Source organism: Protopterus annectens, chromosome 7.part0 (assembly GCF_019279795.1).
Source record: "Protopterus annectens isolate FY-2018-M chromosome 7.part0, PAN1.0, whole genome shotgun sequence".
Lineage (NCBI taxonomy): Eukaryota > Metazoa > Chordata > Ceratodontiformes > Protopteridae > Protopterus > Protopterus annectens.
In genome coordinates, this window is record NC_056739.1 from 1,158,111,925 (window position 1) to 1,158,126,801 (window position 14,877).

Sequence of the window (14,877 nt, forward strand, 5' to 3'; positions counted from 1 at the left end):
TCCGCAAATAGATCTGTTTGCCTCCCCTCTGAATAGACAACTTCCACTATTTTGTACCAGGGCACCCAGCCCCCTCGCGAGGAGGGAAGGGGATGTTTCTTTATGCATTCCCCCTTCCTACTTCTACAAAAAGTCCTGCTGAAAGTCCAGCAGGACAAACCAGAAATCTTGTTGGTGACTCCCTTTTGGCCATGGCAGCATTGGTTCCCCCTCCTTCATTTAGCCAGGGGCAGTCATCACAAATTACCTCACAGAGTGGACCTCCTCACACAAGACAAGGGAGCCTTAATCCATCCCCTCTTAGAATATCTGTACCTTACCCTGTGCGTGAGAGAGTTTTGATCCTTTTCAGACACCTTTATACTTAGGACGTGCTTTATGTCCTGCTGGAGGCCAGGAAACCCAACACTAGGAGATCTTATTTTTCCAAATGGTAAAGATTCTCCATCTGGTGTCTTCAAAGACAGCTAGACCTATTTCAAGAAGAGGTCCTTTAAGTGCCGTCTTACCTGTGTGAATTGCTGCAAGCAGGGCTGGCATATTCTTCTGGGCCCACCTAGCTGCTGTTTCAGCTTGTGTGCTTCCTGACCCTCCTTTTGCCTTCTGACTTCCAGTGAAGTTATTCCTTAAGGGAGTATTGCACCTCAGACCCCATAGAAGGCCATTTTCTTCAAAACTTTTCCCACCTTTAATGTGACCTATAACCTGTACAATTCAGTTGAAAAACAAATCTGCTAGGGGGGAAAAATATAAAAAATAAAAAATGTACAATACGCTGGTTGCATAAGTGTGTTCACCCTTAAACTAATACTTTGTTTTCTGTGCACACCCTTAAACTAATTCTTTGTTGAAGCACCTTTTGATTTAATTACAGCATTCGGTCTTCATAGGTATACTTCTGCCATCAATTAAAGAGACTCTGATTAACCCCAAATAAAGTCTGTCCTAGTAGGATTCTCCTGACATTTACTCATTTGCCTGCTACATAAAAAGCTGTGGTTCGCAGAGAGCTTACAAAGCATCAAAGGGATCTCATTGTTGAAAGTTGTCAGTCAGGAGAAGAGTACATAAAATTTTTCCACAGCATTGGATATGCCATGAAACACAGTGAAGATAGTTATCAAAAAGTGGAGAAAATATGGGACAACAATTACGTTGGAAGGAACTGGACATCCCTTCAAAATTGATGAAAAGGCAAGACGAAAACTGTTTAGAGAGTCTGGCAAGAGATCTACAGCAACAGTGAAGGATCTGCTGGAATTTCTGGCAAGTACTGGTTGTGTGCTACATGTGACAACAATCTTCGTATTGTTCATATGTCTGGACTATGGGGTAGGCATGCAAGACGGAAACCTTTTCTTACACAGAAAAACATCCAGGCCTGGCTAAAATTTGCAAAACAATGCATCGTCTCCCAAAAGCATGTGGAAAAATGTGTTATGGTCTGATGAGACCAAGGCTGAACTTTCTGGCCAGTTTGTCCCAAAAACAACACTTAGCATCACCAAAAGAACACCATCCGCATGGTGGTAGCAGTATCATGCTTTGGGGTTGCTTTTCTGCAGCTGGAACTGTGGCTTTATTCATGGTGGAGGGAATTATGAACATTTCCAAATACCAGTTACTTTTGTCCCAAAACCATTAGGCATCTGTTAGAAAGCTGAAGATGAAGAGGAATTTCACCTTTCAACACAGCAGTGACCCCAAACATGCATCCAAATCAACAAAAGAATGGCTTCACCAGAAGAAAATTTAAGTTTTGGAATGGCCCAGCCAGAGCCCAGACCTAAATCCAATAGAAAATCTGTGGGGTGATTTGAAGAGGGCTGTGCACAAGAGGTGCCCTCGCAGTCTGACAGATTTGGAGTGCTTTTGCAAGGAAGAGTGGGCAAATATTGCCAAGTCAAGATGTGCCGTGCTGACAGACTCCTCCCCAAGAAGACTGAATGCAGTAATTAAATCAAAAGGTCTTTTAGCAATGTATTCGTATAAAGACGTGCACACACAACAAAGTATTAGTTTAAGGGTGTGCACACTTATGCAACCAGCGTATTGTACGTTTTTTATTTTTTATATTTTTTCCCCTAACAGATTTGTTTGTTTTTCAATTATGTTGTACAGGTTATAGGTCACGTTAAAGGTGGGAAAAGTTTTGAAATGATTTATTGAAGTCTCATTTTTTTATGTCACAAATATCTGGCATTTTATCAGGGGTGTGTAAACTTTTTATATCCACTGTGTATGCCTTTTTAGATGACATAGGTGCAGCTATCCTGGGACTGGGGTGCAAGTGGAGCATTCATTTCTGAGGAAAGGTATGTGCAGACGTCACTTTAATGGCCCAAGCATCATATGGCCAATGTCAGACATTCCACGTACCTTGCAGTGACTAAAGATTTTGTATACTGCCTGGACATTCTGGAAGCTAAGCAGATAATAACCGACAGGTTGTGAATACTGCAACATGGAAGAAAAGGACATCTATGGTTATGATAAGATTTTACACAACTATTTTTTTTTCACACATATTGAATACCATGTTTCTGTACATTTGTTTGACAGACATCCTTGTTCATTGCTACTAGTGCTTTTTGTTAAGCTGTAGTATATTGTATTTTAAATTTACTTGAAACTATTCCATATGTTTATGGTGATATAGCCCCTTGGGTGCAGTATGATAAACTGGAAATCAGCCCCCACCCCACCATCCTTTTAGTGATAGACTGTTGTTACTTGAAAAGAAAGTGAGTCCAGTAATATTTTTTATTCTATTTTTGTCCAAAAGACAAAGCTTATGCTTGCAGTATGTCACCTTGCTTTCCATGTTGTAAAACCTAGCAACAATGTCATTAATAATCCACCATTGTTTGTTGTCAGGTCTGCTGTGTCATGAATATTGAGTTGAAGTATTTGGTCTCGCTGAAATGTTCACTTGTCATGTTATCCATTGCCACCACATTATGACATTTTAGAGGGTCAGTTGAGCATTATTTATGGGAATGATATGAGTATGATGAGCAAATAATTTCCTCTTGTGCATTTTCCTAGTTAAATGCATTCAGAGACATGATCCTTGTTGCCAGTTTAATCATCTTTACTTTCCTTACTGATGTCACACTGTATTATTGATTACTTATTTTCCTTCCATAACCTGTTTTTTTTTTATAAGTTAATTTTGACATTGTTAAAAGTTTGAATGGAATCTTCAAGTGGGCCATGAAAAATACATTTGTTAAAAAGGTAGGAAATTAGAGAGAGTTTTTTTTTTTATTAATAGCGTTTCTAATCCTTTTCTTCCTGATGATTTCTTCTGAGTTGCATATTTTAACTGAATTCATATATTTAAAATTCCAGACAGATGTTTTCAAGTTATCCAACCACAACCGTGCTTCCAACCCGTCGTGCCCAGACTCCACCTGTGTCTTCTCTGCCCACATCTCCTTCAGATGAAGTTGGACGGAGGCAAAGTTTGACATCTCCTGACTCTCAGCCGACACGACCATCAAACCGTACAGGTATATATTTTTTTCTAAGTGAAGTTATCATTGCCTATCTGGGGTTAATTGCTTGTTGCATAGTTTGGTGAGGGTTATTTATGTCCACCAATTAGTCTTTTGTTATGGTATCAGTGACAGTGTCAAAATACTAACTGCCAGAGCAGCTCATCTATTTCAATTCTTCAGTATTGTGATTTCTTATAATTAAGACATTCTAACAACAGTTTAGGATTAAAGATTTTGTTGGTGCAATTATTGCACTAACAAAATGTATCTGGATTTCCATTTTTAAGCTACTTGCCTTGATAAGTAATTAACCTTACCAAGCAAAAAAAAAAAAACCTCACTGTCATGGTGTCATTTATCTTTTTCTCAGGTACCAAGCACAAGGTCACACCTACTCTGTCCATGGCCTGTTAATGTGTAAGATTTCTCACTTGGGTCATGTTACATGAACCCTGAAGCTCTCTCTCACATCCCTTTATACCTGTTTCATCCTTCCTTATCTCATCTTGTCATCCCCTTGCTTAATAACTCTCATCCTATTTCCCTCTACCTTTGCATCTCTGTCACTCTTCTCCTTTGTACTCCTCTTCCCTCTGAACACCTCTCTCAACTTTTCTATATCTTTTCCCCATGGTGTCTTTTCCTGCAACAATTATGACTTCACAAACAAAACAAAACCTCGTGGCTAAAGGATAATAGTACCAACAAAAAAACTCTCAGTAAATAAAACAAAAATGTGATACACAAACCAATACAGTAGATCTAATAGAAAAACTTTAATGTCAGGTAAGCGCTTTCCCAGTTTTTATGTTGGGAAAACTATGCGCTCCCTTAAGGAGTGTATACTGGAACATGTTTGTTGTATACGTAGGAATGGTGCTTCCAGTGCACTTGCAAAGCATGTTAATGAGATAAAGATCATATTTTTTCTTTTAAGGTATTGCAGAAGAGGTGTTGATAGAGATGAAATGGATCATAGCCATACCTCTCAACCTGGAAACATCAAAAATCTGGACAAGGCCCATGAAAAATAGGCACATGTCTGTACGCTGATTAACAACTAATTTGTATACATAATTATGTAACCCCACCCACTCCAATGGAATTGTGGGATACCAACTTTCAAACGCAAACTGAAGAACAGAAAACCAAAATATGGGTCCAGAGACCCCCTGCAGCCATTCCAGTGTCCCATTACCTGACTATTTCTCCCCATTTACCATATCCGCGGTGATGGTGCTGCAGTAGCGTTGTTGTCTCACAGTATATCCGTGGTGGTGGTGCTGCAGTAGCATTGCCGCCTCACAGTAAGACGCTGTCCGGTTCATTTCTCAGCTAGAGCATCTTCTGCGTGGAGACGTGCATGAATGGGTGTACTGTCGTTGAAGGTTGTGCGTCAGGGCTGGTAACTCGGCATGTAAAAATCAACTACCAGTCATTAGCGGACCAGAGTTCCGCTGTGGCGACCCCTAACTGGGAAAAGCCGAAAGACACAACAACAACAACTAATGTGTGCCTACTGCTTTACTTCTACAATGATTATTTAGATTTTATTTTTACATTTTGCAGCACAACAATGCACAAACACTAACAGACATCTGTTAAATAAAGCAATACTGTCTCACAATGAAAATAGACTTGGCATTAAAACTTCTCTGTCCTTGAAACTCATATTCATTGAAACAGCATTGAAACCCACACCACATCCTAAGAAAATGCATCTGGCCAGTGGTGGATAAAGATGACTTTTGGGCCGTTTTCAAATCATTGGCCCCTTGCACACAAAACAAGAAATATACATGTGTCATACCTCTCAACCGTGCCACGAATTCCTGAGTGGCCCCTTTAATTTCCGAATTTCCTGAGGTTTTTTTTTTTTGTTTTTTTTTTTTTTGTTATACTGCTCCTGATGTCATCACATGCAGGGCATGCGTGATGATGTCAGCATGAGGCAGACAACCTGTCAGGAACAGTACTACTACACTACTTAGTTTAACTTTACCGGTCTGACTGGAACTGCTCAGGTTTTGTTTGTGCACAACACTTCTTTCTTCCAGCTATGTAAGTCAAAAATAATAAAAGAAGACTGTTACTTAATTCTTAGGACCACCTGTGTGTGATTTATTATGCTTCTGCTTAAGAATATGCTGCCGACTGGCCTTTTTTCTCGCTGTATGTGATTTATGCAGCCGGCCGATGAGATCTTAATGGCTGCATTTGTACTGTCCTTTCCTCACATTTCTTTGTGTACAGATGTAATTAAGGGTTCGGGGTTCAATTTGAAGGGTTAAGTAGTTCAGACAATGCTATTAAGGGCTCAGAGCTCAATTTGAATGCCAAGACTTATACTGTTACTTAATGGTTAGCCAGTGAGATTTAAGGGTTTGTACTGTACTTTCTTTTATGTACGGGCTGCAGTCAGTTATATTATGTTATGGACTGAAAGAATGTTGCATTGAAGTGTGGGACCAGTCTTTTGTACTGCAACTATTAAGCTCAATTTGAATGCAAGGCTTAGTTAGGAATACCCTGACAAGCAGTCTTTTTTTCTCGCTCTTTGTGATTTATGCTGCCGAACGATGAGATACTTAACGGTTACATTTGTACTGCACTTTCCTCACTTTTCTTTGTGTAGGATGTTAAGGGTTCAGGGTTCAATTTGAAGGGCTAAGTAGTTCAGACAATGTTATTAAGGGCTCATGGCTTAATTTGAATACCAAGACTTATGCTGGTACTTAATGGTTAGCCAGTAAGACTTAACGGTTGTGTTTGTACTGCACTTTTTTATGTACAGGCTGCAGTCAGTTATATTATGTTATGTACTGAACGATTATTGCATTGAAGTGTGGGACTAGTCTTTTGTACTGCAGCTATTAAGCTCAATTTGAATGCAAGGCTTGTTTAGGAATACGCTAACAAATGGTCTTTTTTTTCTCGCTCTGTGTGATGTATGCTGCCGGCCAGTGAGATATTTAACGGTTTCATTTGTACTGCACTTTCCTCACTTTTTTTTGTGTACAGATGGTAAGGGCTCGGCTCAATTTGAAGGGCTAAGTAGTTCAGACAGTGTAATTAAGGCCTTGAAGGCTTATGGTGTTACTTAACGGCTGAATGCAAGGCTTATGCTTTTACTTAATGGTTAGCCAGTGAGATTTAACAGTTTGTGTTGCATTTTCCTTTATGTATGTGCTGCAATCAGACAATGTTATTATGTACTGAAAGATTGCTGTATTGAAGTATGGGACCAGTCTTTTGTACTGCAGATATTAAGCTTAATTTGAATACAAGGCTTGGTTAGGAATATGCTGCCACCAGTGAGATATTGTGTTTGTGTGTGTGCATGTGTGTGTGCACGCGCGCACACATATGTTTAAGAGCATATCTTTATGTTAGAGAGAGATGACAGACTGACAAGGCTGTGTAGTACTTTACACTGTGGTGGCAAAGTTGGATTTGTGTAGAAAGCATCCTATCTTTTCAGCAGTTATACCACTTTGCGACACCACACTTACTACAGCCATAAACTGTCATTTATTTACTTTTGTTACTTTCATTCTGTTCAACCAGCAACTATATGAGCAGTTTCAGTTAGTGTTTTTTTTTTCAATATACTTAAATAAGGATAGGTAGAATAGCTGCAATAAATGGGAAGAATGTGGTCATAATGGTGAATATTTTTCTTATTTACTACTACTTAATTCTACAGTAATGTGGTAGTTTAATTACTTTCACTTGTAATTATCATATCAGTATAAAAAACTGATGTATTACACAATACTAAAAAAATGACCTTGCATCTTGCTGTTGTGTTTGGTATTGATTACATATAATTCCCTTTTTCTTGTAGATACAGTGTTCATCAAGTTAGGGGAGTATACTTCTTAACCTCTTAGTGCAAGTAATCTGGGCATAGCCAGAAATGATGGAGGGACAATGGGCTAAAAATTGTGATAGATTTTAAATATTACTCTTATAATGAGAGAAATTTGCTAGAATAACAGGATTTGTGTTGCCATGCATTTTTCTGAAGGATATGAAGTCTGAAACAAAAATGAGTGTTTTCTTGTGGCTTTCAATACTCGAGCTCTACCAAAAACCACAAATTTTATGAGGGACAGACCGAAAATTTGTGGCAAAAATCTGGACATTTTTGAAAAATCTGGACAGTTAAGAAATATATAGGGGAGAAAAGTACATTAACAACTGGTGCTGCAGAAAGAAAAAGAATTAAGGCCTTTTTGCTGAATTCTCCAGTGGTGCAGCGGTAGCGTTCTTGCCTCACAGCAAGAGGTTCTCCTGTTCGATTCTCGTCTGGAGCACCTTCTGTGTGGAGTCTGCATGTCCTTCCCATGGTCGAGTGGCGTTCAAAAGATATGCATAGAATGGGCGTGCCTTCGTTGAAGGTTGGGCATCGAGCTGGCACCTCGGCACCGTAAATATCTACTGCCAATCATTAGTGGACCGGAGTTCCGCTGTGGCGACCACTAACTGGGAAAAACCGAAAGAACAACAAACTGCTGGAACCATCAAGATATTCAGTTTTCTCACATAGTGCCACCAGTGTTAACAAATGAATCTTGTAAGATGGCACTGTGTCTGTACTGCAAGGAGTGGATAACATTATGCACGATCTACACACTTTAATGTAAACTTTAGAAACTGTTAGTGGCAAAGGACTTTAGTTACTTGCTGATGTGATAAGCAATCCATAACTCTATGGTTTAATGTATTTATTTACTTTTATTAACTGGGTCTGAGGCCATATTTTGGTTGTCTGTTCTTCAGTTTGCGTTTGAAAGTTGGTATCCCACAATTCCATTGGAGTGGGCGGGGGTACACAATTATGTATGCAAATTTTATGTTAATCAGCATACAGATTTGTACCTAGTTTTCATGGGCCTTTGTCCAGATTTTTGATGTTTCCAGGTTGAGAGGTATGACGTGTTCTTTTCTTTGATACACCTTCCTGACTTTATTAAGTTATATTCCTTGTATAATGCAGCACACTTGTTAGACAGAGTGCATTTTAAATTTGTTGTTTGAACATTTTTCCAGTAGGCTGTACTGTAGGCAGTGAAACAAAATGCATGAACAAATAATGACAAAACTGCCCAATTCAGAACATTTCCATCTCATTATAAATAGAATGACAGTAGTGTAAGGCATAGGCATCTTGCACAGCTTCTCGCCCTTATTTCCAATTTCAATTTTTTTGGGAGGGGGGGACAAAAGGTCAAAAACCAGCGACACATTTTAAACATTGCTTGTATAATTTTGGAAAGTTGCTAGAATATAATGTTACGTTACCACCATGCATTTCACTGGCAAGTCTTAAGCCCAGGACACTATGCACTACAGTCAGAGCAATATACCACTATGCCAAATCAGCAGTTTCCTGGAAAATAGGAAGACTGAAACGTAATGGCTATCATTTAGTGAATTCAGTTCTCACTTCTCACCGTAGCTGTCAACCTCTTAGCACATAAAACCTGGACAAAGCCAATAATGGGGGAATACAAATTCAGTTCTCACTTCTCACTACCTGTTTATTTATGAAAGAATCCCAAATTACATCTAGCAGCAACAGTTCAGGACTGGGTGTCGAGCAAATGAAGACTTGTTGTCCTTTCTATTTACCCTTTACTGGAGAAATTCAGAGTGGCATTGGGAATGCATTTATTTTTTTCCCATAAAAAGGCATTATATGAGTGATGTGGGTCACTCAAACTCAGTGCAGTCATGTAGGGTCTAATTAGGTTACAAGTAACATAAGTATACAGAGGCACATATGAAAGTCTTTATGAAATAAGAGGTAACATGCTACAAACATTATCTTCGTTGCAACAGCTGAAGTGCTCTACAAAAAAAGGTTACATACATGATCCACACACTGTTTTTAAATCAGTTTTTGAATCCACAGTACCTGACCCTCAGCCCTATCTGGTGATCCAAAATTAATGTCAGTGCTGAGCTTACAGCATTATTTTCTTGGGTCCTTCACCTGCATCCAGCTCTCATGAAATATGTCAACAATACCAGATTTTTGAATTCTCAACAACAACCTGAATACACACCTGTGATTAAAAAACAAGTGGAAATCCTTCCTCTACAACTGTTTGATTTACTGTGAGCATAATGGAATTTAGTAGTGGTAGTCATCTACTGATACAACTTGCAAACAATAAAACTATAATTTGAACATGTTAACTGTTTCACATTACTGTACTATGTCATATTCTATTCCCTGTTTATCACTTTCAAACTTTGTCCACTGAGTACAGTTCTCATTGTCAGCCTGTCTTTGCTTAGTATCACTTTATATAGCTTTTAACATGATCCGGTTACTATGCACTCTGATACTGTCATTATGAGTACGTAATTATGTTTTATATTACATATATTATGGCAGAAAAGGTTCATCCAAACCACCTCAAAAACACACGCACACCGTTCGTTTCCTTACTTGTATTGAGTCGTGATTCCTTGCTCCCCCGAACAAAACGAGTGCCATTTGGAACATATATAATCTAGTGCTGCTACAGATAATCCGTTACAAGGGATCCGTTCCCGCTCGCATTTGCAGCCAGGCCAGCCGGAAATTGTGTGCACGATGTGAGCTCCTTGACTCAGTTCCGACTGGCTGGTAGCCCCGATGGAGCTGACGTCATCGAGCACGTGATGACGTCAGCTCCAACGGCACGAAAATTGAAAGAATTAAAAGAAAAAAAAAATCAGAAATGAAGGAGTGCCACTTGGGAATTGTGGTACCCCTTCATTTGAACCCCAAAACTCAGTAAAAACGAGTAATTTGGTATGGTTGGGAGGTATGATCATAGCACTACAGGCGCATAGATAGCCAGGGTTGAATGTGTCTGTTCCCTTGAAGCTTGCTTTGAAAGCTTGTGATTTAGTTTACTGATTTTAATTGTTCAGTTAATGCTTGTATTTTATTGGTGTATTTGAATTTTTAGCTTTTTGTATATACAATTGTGATTGCTGTGTGGGTTTATGGTCTGATGTTCTGCGAAAGTGCTTACCTGACAATAAGGTTTTTCTTTTAGTTCCACTGTATTGGTTTATGTACCACATTTTTGTTTTATCATTTATTCTGACTTGCTTGTTGTAATATATTCATACATCTCTTTATAATGATATGCTGCAATCTGTGTAGCATAAACCATCTTAGTCATTATGGTGACATCTTATCCGCAAAGCTCTGCCAAGCATAATTCTATTTTTCCATCCATGTTTTGACATTGTAAACTGCTTCTTGAACTAAATGTTGTAGCATGTTCTTACATCTGTAAATATGTGTACATATTTGTTTTTTGTTATATCCTTTTATCTGTAAATTTGTTTTTGTTCATTTCTTGTGCGATCCTGTTCAACTGGGCTGTGCCTGCAAATGGTTCATTGAGATCAGTGCACTACCGCTGTAAACAAACATAAACATACATAAATACATTTCTTAAATACTACCAATGTCATCTATTACCTTGCAGTCTGTTATCATATTGAAGAGAGACCCTCCACTGGGTGCCCGTGCTGCTAAAGAACCATTTCTTTTAGTAGGTGAATTCAAAATAAAAACTGCTGACAGGATACGATTTAACGGTTTGATTTTCTTTCTTTTTTTTTTTTTTATGTCAGTGATGATCTTGTGGAAGGCTGAGGATCCAGTAGACCAGATAATGATTGCAGTTAAGCATCAGATGTGTATACAGTCAGGAAGTGTTTATTTTTGGATTTTGGAGGGTAGGCAATATGTTCTATGAAACTGGTTGACCATTTAGGGACTTGATCGTTTTTAAACAAGCATCAATATGGCTTGTCTGGGACTGTATATATAAATGCATGCATCTGAAAGAAACATACTGAAACATTCTTGTTTCATTTGGTCACAGAAATGTGTATAATCAGAAAATGGCTATTTTAGGAGGCAAAGTTGCAGTCTGTATGAAGGAAAATGATAATTGGTCTGGATTATCTGGGCAATGTGTATGTACATTGCATGAAATAAGCTTAAATATATGACTGTGTATGAATATTTTTCCCATATTCAGAGGTGTGCCGAATTAGAATTTGGTTATTTTGGGAGTAAGACTTGAGAGGTACTCTATGTATCAGTGCATGTACCATTGATCTGGCTTGTCAGGGGCAGTCAAACTCACATGGAGGAGATGGAATATATGTATGGGAAAGAAAAAAAGTAGCATAGCATTTACATGGATAACTTTGAATTGCAACTAGGCTATCCTTCTCTCTCTACTTATTCCCTGGTGTTCCTAAGTTGTCATTTTGAATCTTGTCTGATGTTTTTTCTTCTTTCAGAGAAGATACTGTTCTCAACAGACTACTTTCTGTACCTGAAAAAATCTGTCTCTGACATCTGGTATAGAGAGTCTGAGAGTCAGGGGTATTTGGCTTCCGCCATTTATATTATTCCTTTTGTCAGACTGCACATCAGAAAAAATCCAGTAAATACAAAATGTCTATTTGACCACAGTATTGTCATCCGCTGTCCTTCCTCATTTGTTCCTTGCCATTTGTGAAAAAAGCTGCACTGCTAGATCACTCAGATAAACTTGAAGCCAGGAGTTCACTTTCAGATTCCTCCTCCTGCCCAAAGTCTCGCCACAGATACATCAGACATAGCCTGGTGAGCTTGTTCATAAGGATGTGGTACAAGGAGTTTGGTCAGAAATGGACAGGGAAGTACACATAAACATAAAAGACATGAAAGCATTGATTCTGGCTCTTCAGTTTTTCTGTCACCTATGGTCCCCAGGAAGACTTCTTGTTCTAATAGACAGTACAACTGCCTTGTGGTATATAAACAGGGAGGCTAGCAGTGATGGCTTGGGACATTGCTGTTCATCACAACCTTTTTTTTCATGCAGGGTGCATTTCATCAGAATAGAGAAGCTTGACAGATTGCTTGAGCAGATTAAGGGCAGATCCCCTTGAAAGGATATTGAATAGGGAAGTCTTCCTAGAGATTGTCCATTAGTGGAGTACTCCACAGATCAGCTCAGTATATTTTGTTCCAGGACCTGTTACAGGGAAGCCTAGGCAATGGAAACTTTTTCCTTCGCTTGAAAACAGAAATTCCTTTATGCCTCCCTCCTTTCCTATTATTCAAAAAGTCTTGAAAAATTCAGGAGGACAGTTCCAAAATTATTTTTGTTTGACCCCCTTTTGGCCCAGACAACATTGGTTCTCCCTTCTGTATTGACTGGCCCTCAACACACATTACTCAGCAGGGTAGACTTGCTCACACAACAGAAGGGGTTTCTTATTCATCAAAACCTGAACACACACAGACTCACAGTTTAGATAATAAACTTCTTTTTTCTTTTTTGTGATATACTTTTGATGCCTTTTAGGCACTTTCATTTTGAGGAAGTGCTGCATTTAATAAAGGAGGCTAGAAAACCTGCAGCTAGAAATAAATGGAAAAGAAAATGATAACAAAAGTAAGGATCTGATCATTTTTAGGTAGAGATAGCTTGTATTGTCCTGTATTTACGTGGGATGCTCAGTTTGGGTTTGGCATACACTTCCATCAAGATAACATTTGTCAGCCATTTCAGCCTGTCTTCCATAGATCCACCTCTTTCTTGTTCTGAGGTCACAAAATTCATAAAAGTTAGCCACCCAGAAAATCGTTCTCTCTTCCCTAGGACTTGAATTATGTCCTTGAAAATGTAACTTTATCATCCTTTAGACCAGCTTCTTCAGCACCTTTAAAATATTGTACAAGGAAAACAGTTCTTCCTGTTGCTCTAACCTGTACTAAAAGGATTTGAGTTACAAGTCCTGACATGTCTCCATCCTTTTCTGGCTTTCTTCCAGAACACTGTTTCCCTTAAAACTAACCCATCCTTTATGCAAAAAGTGGTCACAGAAATCTATGTAGCTTCCTGCATTTTTTCCTAATCATCAAAATAAAGGTGAAAGAGTTCTCCACTTGCTTGATGTGCACACAAAACCAAGATTTTACTTGAACAAAACAAAACAGAAGAAGTTAGAAAATAGGATCAGTTAATCATCTCCTTTGAAGGAATAAAAAGTAAGGTCTTCCAGTAGCCGTATGGATATCCCTTGCCATCTCCTTTAGCTATTCATTTCTTAGTGAATCCCTCTAACATAGAGTCAAAGATCATTCTACAAGAGCTGTAGCTTCCTCGGGGGCCTTTTTCAAAGGACTAGATTCCAAACCCATACTCAACTGGATTTGCTAGAACTATTTCCCAAGGGTTACTGGACTCCAGTCTGGTTCTTCTTGGAATAAGCTGGCTAATGCCCCTACACTTGCCAGCTGACAGTGTCCCAATTTGTATCCAATTAACCAGGTCCTAGTAGTCATCTCTGGCATCTTTCAATTCTCAAATGTTAAAAAGGTTTGATTTTAATTCATTCTCCTCTCATTATGTTGTCCATTGTCATGCAAGTCAACAAAAATGATACAGCAGCCCAGAAAAGAAAAAGAGTTATGTGACACACTGATAGCTTTACACTTATTTTTTTTTCTAAATTTTTTTCGTCACTGTGCTTTACAGATCGTGATGTCTTTCCTTGACAGAATTTGTCTATATCATCTCCACATAGTTAGTATCCCTAGCACATGGTTGAAAGCCACCTGAGAAGGACTGCTATTCAGGCAGCCATGGGGGTGCTTTGTACCCTTTCTAATATTCAGCAGTGAAGGTATATATTATAAGATCTTACCCCTCCATTGGACAGGAGATGTTTGACCAGCTTGTCCAAAGTGGCCCCTCTGCCTTCTGGGCAAGTGCATGCTCCTGTTCACCTGTTATGATGGCAGGTGTGCAGACTTCTTAGTGGGTAAATGTATACCCCAAGACTGCCCCTCCTGTTGCTTGGCACCCTCTTGTAAAGAATTGTGCTATTGTATGACCCTTGCCATCCCCTCTGCTTTGATAGGCACTCAGTCCTTATCATGCCATCTCCAGCAGACACCCAAGCTGCTAATTAAACTAATGTAGTAAAGGCTTTATTTCACTACGATAGCAGAGATTGGCTAAACTAATTGCAATGATGCTTTGGAATTTGCCCATAAGAAGAAAGTATGTAATACTTGAATTGCTTAATTCTGTTTGTTTTGTTATAGGTTTCAGGTTAGATTTTTAATGTTGTCCCTTAGGTAGACCTTTTGTGTATGTCTTTAAAACTGCATGTTACTGTATGGATGTTTGAGAAATACCACAGGATCTTTCACGTCCGTCTAAATTATTACTAGATTAGGCAGATGGTACCTCTGTTTGATATCTTATGTCTAGGATGACTAGGAGTGATTTTTTTTATCACTTTTATTACATTCTTACATTCTAAGCAGTGACATAGGTACATG

The 14,877-nt window shown here is 38.8% G+C and overlaps 1 protein-coding gene across 5 annotated transcripts in view; it reads left to right on the forward strand.

Annotated features, from left to right (window-relative positions):
• The window catches only part of HERC1 (HECT and RLD domain containing E3 ubiquitin protein ligase family member 1), a 3,987,333-nt gene that overhangs the window by 2,235,357 nt on the left and 1,737,099 nt on the right, over nucleotides 1-14,877 (forward strand). For all 5 annotated transcript variants that reach the window (XM_044077739.1, XM_044077741.1, XM_044077740.1 and 2 more), the window contains exon 40: nucleotides 3,355-3,515. In XM_044077739.1, coding sequence (XP_043933674.1) covers nucleotides 3,355-3,515 — 161 coding nt within the window. The remainder of the gene's footprint in view (nucleotides 1-3,354; nucleotides 3,516-14,877) is intronic.